The sequence below is a fragment of the Chrysochloris asiatica genome, unplaced genomic scaffold (assembly GCF_000296735.1).
Source record: "Chrysochloris asiatica unplaced genomic scaffold, ChrAsi1.0 scaffold00013, whole genome shotgun sequence".
In the NCBI taxonomy this organism is placed as follows: domain Eukaryota; kingdom Metazoa; phylum Chordata; class Mammalia; order Afrosoricida; family Chrysochloridae; genus Chrysochloris; species Chrysochloris asiatica.
The window spans coordinates 4,952,410-4,963,012 of NW_006408531.1; the positions used below are offsets into that span (position 1 = coordinate 4,952,410).

Sequence of the window (10,603 nt, forward strand, 5' to 3'; positions counted from 1 at the left end):
GAGTTTAGTTTAAGAGTATGGTGGGAAAGGTAGAGTCTCCACTGAATAGTTTTCATCTTGTTTAGACGGGTCTGGTTAAAAGGGAAAGGGATAAGATTTTTATGATTCAATAGTAATTGTTACCATGACTAATTATGACAGTCACAACTGTAAAAAGGCAGAAATTTTGTAACAAAAAGAGGGGAATAGTTAATCTTAGAGTCCAGGAAAAAAGAACCCAAGGATCATCAAGGAAGAAGAGCACAAGTGGAATGTGGGACCTTATCCAGAGAAGCAGTGACACCAGAGATGGGGGAAGAGATGAGGGCATGGAGACTCAGAGCAGCTGAGGACTCTAGACTCATGGAAAGAGAAAGACTGAATGCTGGTGGCCAGGGGGTAGGCTTACAGAATGAACCCTTTGGTTGTTTAACTTATTATATATTCCTGAGTGTTTTTGTGTATATCTCCACCCTCTCCCCAAAAACAAAACAAACAAACAAAACAGAGGGAATGGAAGCAAATATTGCTTCCAAATGATGATGCATGGAGGAGATTATAATCATTGCAATGAAATAATGAGTAAAAAATCCACGTTCTCCTATGTAAACTATCACTCAATTCTCAATAAAAACGTAAAAAAAAAAAAAAGAGCTAAGGACTTGAGAAGATAAAAGTGGTATTATAGAAGTGGTATTACAGAATTCCAGTGAAAAAGTTGCATGGAAGACATGGCGATAGCAACTCTATTGGAAGGGTCAAGAAACAAAGACTGAAATAAAAAAAATAAAAATAAATAGAAACAAAGCCTGAGAAGACCTTCTTTAACTGTGTCATTGGATTTCTGGTAGTAGCTGTAGAGAGATCAGTTTGAGTAGCATGGGAGTGAAGAAATATAGACTGTCAAAGTCTAAGGAATGAATGGAAGAAGACGAAGCTTGGCTATGAAAGAAGCAGAGAGATAGAGAGGTACCTTGTTGTGGTTGTTGTTAAGTGCCATCAAATCGGTGCTGACTCAGTGACATTGTATAGGGTTTCCAAGGAGCAGCTGGTGGGTTTGAACTGCCAACCTTGTGATTAGCAGTCCGGTGCTTATCCAAAAGCACCACACAACGGCTCCAGAAGGTTAGCTAGATGGGGATTTTTAAAGAACGAAGTCTTTACCAAGTACACTATGGGGAAAGAGCTCTTAAGAAAGCAAAAGTTGAAGCTACAGAGCTAGTCTCAGAAAGAACTGAGGTAGAATTTTATCCTGAATGCCTTTTTCCCTCATACTTAACATATGCACTCTTCTGAAAACGAAAAAGCCTTTACAACTCAAAGTGACTAATGAAATCTCAGCCACTGTTTCATCTAACAAAGGAGACAACAGGATGGTGTTTCTGAGCTTCTCACATTACAGGGTTAGCAGTCAGAGGCTCCCTAGGCCCTGTCTGGCTCTGATACAATCTCTCTGGAAGACAAAGGGAGATAAGAGAGCATGCTGTGGGAAAGAAGTTTTTAGGATAATGATATTTCCAGTGTAGTCTCTCAAAAAGCTTAGAGGTAAAAATAAAGAAAGACAATCAGAATATTTATGACTTGGAGTAGGATATTTAACAATTTTCTTAAAGATTTGCTCAGTTTCATGGTATGGTAACAATCTTAACTTTACATATGGCATAGTTGTCATGAAAAATTCTAAGAGATGCTTCACAATACTTTATCAGTTGTTCAAGAATCTAGTTCTTCCTGTGAATTTCTACTTGACATTGCTTTATATATTACCAATAAACACTATTTCATTATGATCCATTATAGCAATATTGACATTGTTAAGTGCCATTGAGTTGCTCCCAACTCACAGCAACCAAGTATAGCACTTCCAAGGAGCAGCTGGTGATTTTGAACCACCAGCCTTGTGGTTAGCGGTGCGCTGCTTATCTTATAATGCCACATCAGGACTCCAATATAATAATATAAATGTAAATGCTTTGTGAAAATGGTGTTAAGTACAAGCAGCAGATTTAATTAGAAGGAATTATATAGCTAAATGTAATCTGACATTAAAACCACACCAAATTACGTATTTGTGATTGTTGTTGTTACATGCCATGGAGTCGGTTCCAACTCATAGTGACCCTGTACAGGGTTTCCGAGGCTGTAAATCTTTACGGGAGCAGAAAGCCTCATCCTTCTCCTGCGGAACACCTGGCAGTTTTGAACTGCTGACCTTAAGGTTCGCAGCCCGATTTGTAACCACTACACTACCAGAGCTCCTTAAATTAAGTATACAAGTGCACAAAATGTAAAAAGTGTACAAAAACTATCTTTGTGTACACAACTGAATTTTCTGCATATAGAGAAGTCACTTTTCATCCTCAACATTCCTGGGGTAGTCGATTTAAAAAGTTATTTCTGGAAGTGATTTATTTTCATAAGGAGTTTGGACATCTTCAAAGAATGAAGTACTTTATTATATTATTTAAAAAATGATTTAGTAATCTAAAAGTAATATGCCCAATAATTTGGGAGTCCATTGTTGTTGTTGTTAAGTGCTGTCAAGTTGGTTACGACCCATAGCGATCCTGTATAGGGTTTTTGAGGAACGGCTGCTAAGCTTGAACTGCTGACCTCATGGTTCAAACCCATCTTGCAGTCCAGCACATGAACCCACACAGTCATACCAAGACTCCTCAATCAAAATTTACAGTATGGAAGGACAGACTGTAATAACAAAAACGAATGAAAGGGAGGAATCCAAAAGTTGAGGAACCTTACTAACTAGCTATAAAATTCTAGAGATAAAAACAAAAATCAGTAAAATGCCAAAATTTTTTAGAAAAGAATAACAAAGCTGGGTACATATGAACTGTGCCTTATCTCTATGCCACAGTGGCTATTAAATAGAAGTACTTAATACACGCTTGTTAAATAAATGTGACTTGTTTGAACTTGAACTATTCATTGAGTTATACTGTACCACTCCTCAGGAAAGAGCAGTCATCAGCAAAATAAATAAAAATGATACAGAGGCACTGTCTGTTCTCTGTAAAAATTGATGGACCTTAGCCAGTATCTAAACTTGAATCATAACACAGGCAAATACTTACACCTATAATTAAAAGGAAATTGTCTGCCCAAGGAGGTCACAAAACTAAATGTTCAATAAAATGGTCCTAAGAAAATTAATATTGCTATAAAATGAAAAGGAACGACTGCTAAATATAACATTTCTTTTTTAAAAGGTCTGAAAATAAAAGAGTAAACATGTTAACATTTTTTTTTAAACCTGCTGAAATTTTCTTAATTAAATATATTCATCAAATAGGCTTAGGAAAGTATGGTGGTGGTTATGTGCTGTGGAGTCTGTTCCGACTCATAGTGACCCTGTATAGGGTTTCCAAGGCTGTAAGTCTTTATGGGAGCAGAAAACCTCATCTTTCTCCTGCTGAACCACTGTTTGTTTCCAACTGCTGAAAAAAAATCCAACTATGAAAATGCTATATTTTTAACATTTGTTACTAATAAACATAGCTTATAAGGCTAGGATGGGGAGCGCAATGACTCCATGTGATAAGTACAGAACTGTGAACCACAAGGTTGGCGGTTCAAGCACACTAGCCACTCCTTGGGAGAAAGATAAAACACTTCTGCTCCCGAAAAGATTTAAAGCCTCAGAAACACTATGCATTAGAATTTAACAATAACAACAATAAGGCTAAGATAGTTAATATTTGAAACAAATTACAGGACATTTTAATATTAAGTGTTATCAGTTCTGTTCCACTATCTTATTTTCATATGAAAAATTATTTACCAATTAGCCCTTGAAAAAGTTATCGATTTTCAATAACAAGTTGACCCTGAAAAACAAACTAATGTTTAACCACATTGTCAGTCCAATGGAATGTTAAGAATGATATTCTATTTTCCCACTAGTTACTGTATTGATCATTTTATTGTTGTTGTTAAGTGTTATCTAGTTGGTTCCAATTTACAGTGACCCTGTATAGGGTTTCCAGGGTGAGGCTGGTGGGTTTGAACCATCAACCTTGCAGTTAGCAGTTCAGTGCTTATCCTACAGTTCCACACCAGTATTGATCATTACTTTATTGGAAATTAATATTACCCTAAACAGCAAGAAATAATGTCTCAGAGAAAAAGAAAGGTTAAAATATAACAAAGCACACTTTTTTCTATCCTTTTTCATTTATTGAAGTTCTGCTTAGGTAACAGGCCAATCTATAATCTCTGTTAAAGGTATTTCCTGTCAGTTAATAAGTGACTTGGGTTCTTCAACACCCAAAGCTGATGATTAAGCAGCAGGAAATCTCCCCATTAGTACGCCTGAAACATACTCCAGATATTGGAATATTTGGAATTGGGTGCTCAGTGTCATCTTGAATTGTCAAGATACCACAATAAAAATTAAATAGTATATTTTGCCACAGTAAATAAATAAATAAATAAATGAACTCAAATACACTGACTTTGTAAAGTTGTGCTTCTCCGTTGATTGGCATCAAAACGAGCATGTATTTAATGAGTTCTGGTAATCTTAAAGTTTGGGGAAAATGTCTTAAAAACAGTGTTTAAAAGAAAGGACTCCTAGATATAAACACTTGACAAGGAAACAAGCACCTTAGCCCACCAACTGCTTCAGTCATTGAGAAGTCATTTATTTTTTTCTATGCTTCCATTTCCTGTCTATACGAGGGAAAGTGCATGCCATAGATTGGGACTCCCAAAGATAATTATCTACAGGGGCTTTGGTGGTGGTGGTGGTGGTAAGTGTCATCGAGTCAGTTCTGACTCATAGCAACCCTGTATAGGGTTTCTGAGTAGCCACTGGGGAATTTGAACCACCAACTTTATGGTTAGCAGTCCAGTACTTATTCTACAGCACCAACGTCATCAGAAAGTGGCAGTGGTAAAGGCTATGGTGAGCTATAAAGCTCCTTCGAAGGCAACAGCTAGCTATCTAATCTAAGATGGGAAAGAGGATGTTAGGAAACATCATTAGGAAACATCATTAGCTCCAGTCTGCTTCTGGAGCAAGGTCCTGGCCTACCCACTCTCCAGCAGCTCACAAGGAAGTAACTCCCAAATGCAACCACATGTAGCTTGCTCAACATCTCCAGTTGACCATGCAAAGAGGTGGGCAACCCACGTGGACAGGTAGGTGACAGGAGTTTCCTAATCAGAAAAGATGGGCACGGGCTCAGGAAGATGAGGAGATGGCCTCAGTTCTTACGTTGAGAGTGAACTTCTGATAATTCCCCCCAAAGTCAAATGCACATTATTGTTGAATATGAGGTCTCTTCTTCCCTCTTTCACCAAAAGTTATTCCTGTGCCTAAGGAGTACATATAGCTTAGATCTGGTTACATGAAAATCATGGTCATATGAAAATATGGAATTGCTACTTTTAACATTTTAATCAATCTTATAGTCCTGACGTGGTGCTGTTGGATAAGCATGGACCATAAGGTCATTTGAACTGCAAGGTTGGAGGATCAAACTCACCAGCCAGTCCTCAAAAACCCCTTATAGGATCGCTAAGATGACATATGCATGAGAAAGCTGGACAGTGAATATGGAAGACCGTAGAAGAATTGATGCATTTGAGCTATGGGGTTGGAAGAGTATTTTGAAAGTGCCATGGGATGCCAAAAGAACAAACATATCTGTGTTGGAAGAAGTGCAGCCAGAGTGCTCGGCCATCTCTCATACTTCAGACATATTGTCAGGAGGGACCAGTCACTGGAGAAGGATATCATGTTTGGTAAGGTGGAGGCTCAGAGAAAAAGAGGAAGACCCCCAACAAGATGGATTGGCAAAGTGGCAGCATCAATGAGCTGAAGCGTGGCAACTATTATGAGGTTGGCCCAGGACCAGACAGAGTTTCGTTCTGTTGTGCATAGGGTCACTATGAGTCGGTACCAACTCGATGGCATCTAACAGCAACAACAATGAAGACACTTAGGAACAACAATAGTAAAATAGGAGTCTTGGTGTGGCACTGTAGGATAAGCACTGGGCGGCTAACCATAAGGTCAGTGGCTTAAACCTACCAGCCACTCCTTGGAAACCCTATACCAGGTCACTACAAATCAGAACTGACTCCACAGCACTTAACAACAACATAATCCAGTAAGAATTTCCAGAATTAACTATGTACACAGAAAATATTTGGTAGAGGTCTATTTTAATGTAATTTTTGTTACACAGAATTATTTCCCTAAATACACTGAGTCATTTTCAAAAGTTTATCAAAGCGCAACCATAAGGAGTATTTGAAAGAAACAGACAAATGTTCGTTTCCAAATCAAAAGAAAGGCAGTTGATGGAGTAAGCAGGACTTGTAATCACATGTAGGTGACGAATGGGTAAGCAGATCACATTTTAAAATTAAAAGCTCATTAATAACAACTGTGTGTGTGTGTGCCAGTAAAATTGCTTGTTGGCATATATATTCATAAAACAATGTTAAAAGCAGAAAGTAACTATGCCACAGACTTACCACAGCTCAGGTTGTTTTCTGCCTTCAGAGCTAGGTTTGGGATATTCCAGAAATCATTTTGCCAGTCAATCACATTTCCTTTCACATTACAGCTGAGATTGGAGAGAATTTTGGAATTCATAGTAAAATTCCAAAGTCGAAAGTTATAAATGTCCCCTTTTAGAGAGGGAATTTCATTTTGATTGGATCCCAAGAACAATTTCCCATTCCCAGGAATAACTTTGCTAATGGTAGAATCACACGGAACCATTTCATAGTTTCTTTTGAAATTGACACCAACAAAGCCCAGGGAATTATTCCAAACAATGCAGAGCTGCTCAAAGTTCTCTGTGAAAATGTCTTCATTTTCCTTGACAGGTAGCACACTATTCAGGAAACATTTTGAGCCAGAAATAGTTAGGAAGTAGTCATTCTGCGCCTTTCCAAAACTGAGTAATTGTGTGAAGGAGGCATCTGAGTAGGAGAAAGCTGTCCAGTCATCGTCTTCAGTGCCAATTTTGGTGGCTTCAAAGCAGAGTGAGAAAGCGCTGAGCTCTGGAATGGAGACACTTTTTGCAACTGATACCTGATACGTATCTAGTGTCTGAGGCAAAATGACCTTTTGATTCCTTAAGGACACAGCAACTATGATAAAACATCAAAGCACAGAGAGATCGTTAATTCTAGAACATGGTTTAATGAGATTAAAAGTCTGATATATCAGGTAGCTCCACTACTCTATTAAGTAATGTTTAACTCATCCTTTGCCCTATCACTGCCCTCTATTCTTCTGTCCACCCTCTTTATCATCAACCCATTACCGATAGTATAAGACCAATAATAATAATAATGAGAAGAGTAAGTATCATTTATTGATATTGGTTGAATGTTTCCATAAGCATTATCTCATACAGCCTATCACAACACATCTGCATATGAAGTTATTCTCTTCTTTCAGAGCTCTGGTGGCACTGTGGGATAAGCATGGGGTTGCTAACTGCAAGGTTGGCAGCTCAAACCCATTAGCTCCTCCAACAGAGAAAAATGGGGCTGTCTGTTCCCATAAAGATGTACAGTCTCAAAGAAAAAAAAAAGATGTACAGTCTCAAGAACCCTGTACAGGGTCACTAAGAGTCAGAATCGACCGAATGGCAGTGTGTTTTTTTTTTTTGGGGGGGTAGGTATAGGGTGGGGTGTATTCATTTAATAAAAGAGAGAACAGTCATTCAGGAAGTTTAATGACATTATTATTGAGCAGAAGACCTAGGATTCCAAATTATTTTGCCTGGTTTCCAAGTCCATGCACATTCCCTTAGAACACACTGACCTATATAACTTCATCTTTTTTTTTTTTTGTTAAACTGTCTATATGAACCAGAAAGGAGCTCTGGTAGCGTAGTGGTTACGAATCGGACTGCGAGCCACAAGGTCAGCAGTTCGAAACTACCAGCTGTTCTGCGGGGGAAAGATGAGGCTTTCTGCTCCCATAAAGATTTACTGCCTCAGAAACCCTGTTCAGGGTCGCTATGAGTCGGAACCGACTCCATGGCACATAACAACAACAACAACATATGAACCAGGAGTCACTTTATGATTAAAAACACGGTTTCAATTAAAATTTCTAGTTAAAAAAAAAAAATCATGATGGAATTTAATAGAATCATGTATTCTATTTTTTAACAACAGAAGTTTTATATAACTATATTCAAAAGGATGTTTATAGGACATAAATCCAGTATTCTTTATGCATCAAAAATCTGGAAGTTCTGGAAGGAATGATGTCCATAACATTTTATTAGCAATCATGAATGGGAGGGGGACGTATTGTGAATTCTAACTTGTTTCTATTTTTATTTCTAAACTTTGGACAATACTTAACAATTTAAAGAATCATTTAAAAATTACAGTATGCTTCAGTTAACCAAACAGTGCCTAAGTCCATCACAAACAGTCAATACGACCACATGCAAAAACACACAACTTGCACTGCTAGTGACCAGTCATTTTTGAGAGGTGTGCCCTTCAGTTGTGCTTTCCCTTTCTGTACATGGCAGCTATTGAGGAAGCTCAGGAGTTCTAAAAAATGTCTAACTAAATCAAATCTTATAGTCTTAATTCTTGAAAAAATGTTCCTTAAAGGTAAGTTTGGGAAAGAGTAAGTTGTCTTAATGCTATTGTGTGCAGAATCAGAAAATTGTATTTTATATTAATATGCTCTATTGCCTTTCATTAGCCATTTTCAGGGGAATTTCTTTGGGTTTCATTATTAGCTTAAGTTATTAATAGCCCTTTTTATTTTAAGTTACAGGCTAGTTTTCTATATTTGTCCCCTAGCAGAGTGCTTTAAAAGGGCAACATCTTAAAAGTCCAAAATAAATGGAATGTTTCAAATTATCACTGGATAGATGTTAGAATTACAGATTTTAATTATTATCAGTGGAATATCTACTGTGTATCCCTTGTAGCCTTTAAATGTTCTGCACATAAACAATACAAAAGAATTCAATTCTACTATAACCAGATTTGGATCTGGTAACTTTATATTGCTAATGACAATACTCCAAAAATATTAACAGATTCTTGCCCTTAAATCACAATCATAATCATTCACATTCACATAAAAGAGCAAAACTCGGTCTTCTGTTTCTTGTGTTTATTGTAGAACATGTTAAATGAAAGCAGAAGGTTGGCGATGCCTTTGGTTTACATACCTCTGGTGTAGCTGGCATTGAAACCTTTCTTCTGGATGCTAAAGTCACTTGAAAAGGACACATGCATCTCATTCGCACTTGAGTTAAATGATAGGCCTTTGGCAGTTGCTCCACAAAATTTAGTCTGGCTCTCTCCATTATCAAGGGATAATGAGTCATAAATGCAATTGGGAGCTTCTTCGATGTCGAAGTCATTAAACATTATCTGAATGATGTAGCCGGTGGGGGCCCGCAGGGTCCACATGCAAGCCTGGCTGTTAGGGTAGTCATTAGGATAGCACGGAGAAGTAAAGGTCCCAGATGGGTTGGACAGGTCAATTCTGCAGTTGGCACATCCCCACGCTGTTGGCCAGACAAAAGAGAGACAGAGAAAGGCTGGGATCAGATTTGTACAATAAACCAAGCATACCACACACAGGGGAATCATCAAACAGTAAACATTTTAAAATAACAAAATATAATAAAGAAAATCAAAAGAAAAATAAAACCATCTCAAGGAAAATGAGATACACTAGAAGAGGAACTAAAATGTAAACGAAAAGTACAAAATTTTAGAGCAATGATTCTTAAACTTGGGGGAAGAAAGTTCGGGTGTGGTGCTGTGGGTTAATGTTCTGGACTGTAAGGTTAGTATGAACCACAAGGTCAGCGGGTCAAGCTCACCAGCCGCTCCTCGAAAACCCAATGAGTCAGAACAGACTCAATGGCAAAACATCAAAGTGGTTATATGCTCTGAGAATCTGATGAAAGCCATGGTAACTCTCACTAGTAAAATGCACATGGATCAACACACTCTATGTACATGTTCAGGGAGAACAGGAGGTTTCAGGGGTCAACAATGGATTTTACAAAGGTTTATAGGTGTGGGGTAATAATCCTGATGCTAGAGAATTATCAGACAGGAGCACAGAAGGGAGGTACACACTCAAGAGGTAAAACTCAATTATTTCAAACCACAGGTAGAGTGGAAGAGAAATTCTTGAACAATAAATATTTAAATAGAATGCTACAATGCAAAGCAATAAACAGGTTATATTCTAGCAGGTTATAATTTCCTAAAATTCAAATGATTAGCACCATTTTGCATGTGTGGAATATTTCCAGTGTGAAGAGTACTTTTGCTTATCCCATGTCTATCATCATTGATAATTATAAACTTGTGTGATTACCTGATTTATTCTTTTGTGTTGTTGTTGCTAGATGCCATTGAGTTGGTACCAACTCATAGCGACCCTATGTACAACAGAACAAAACAATGCCCGGTCCTGAGCAAACCTCACAATTGCTGCCACACTTGAGCCCATTGATGCTGCCACTTTGCCAATCCATCTCACTGGGGGTCTTGCTCTTTTTCTCTGACCCTCCACCTTACCAAATGTATATCCTTCTTCAGAGACTAGTCCCTCCTGACAGTATGTCCGAAGTATGAG

The 10,603-nt window shown here is 37.9% G+C and overlaps 1 protein-coding gene across 1 annotated transcript in view; it reads right to left on the reverse strand.

The window, feature by feature from the left end:
- GPR126 (G protein-coupled receptor 126) overlaps nt 1–10,603 on the reverse strand; it is a 190,214-nt gene that overhangs the window by 93,930 nt on the left and 85,681 nt on the right. The window contains exons 2-3 of the mRNA XM_006834705.1: nt 9,174–9,515; nt 6,484–7,107 (exon numbers count right to left, since the gene is read on the reverse strand). Coding sequence (XP_006834768.1) covers nt 6,484–7,107; nt 9,174–9,515 — 966 coding nt within the window. The remainder of the gene's footprint in view (nt 1–6,483; nt 7,108–9,173; nt 9,516–10,603) is intronic.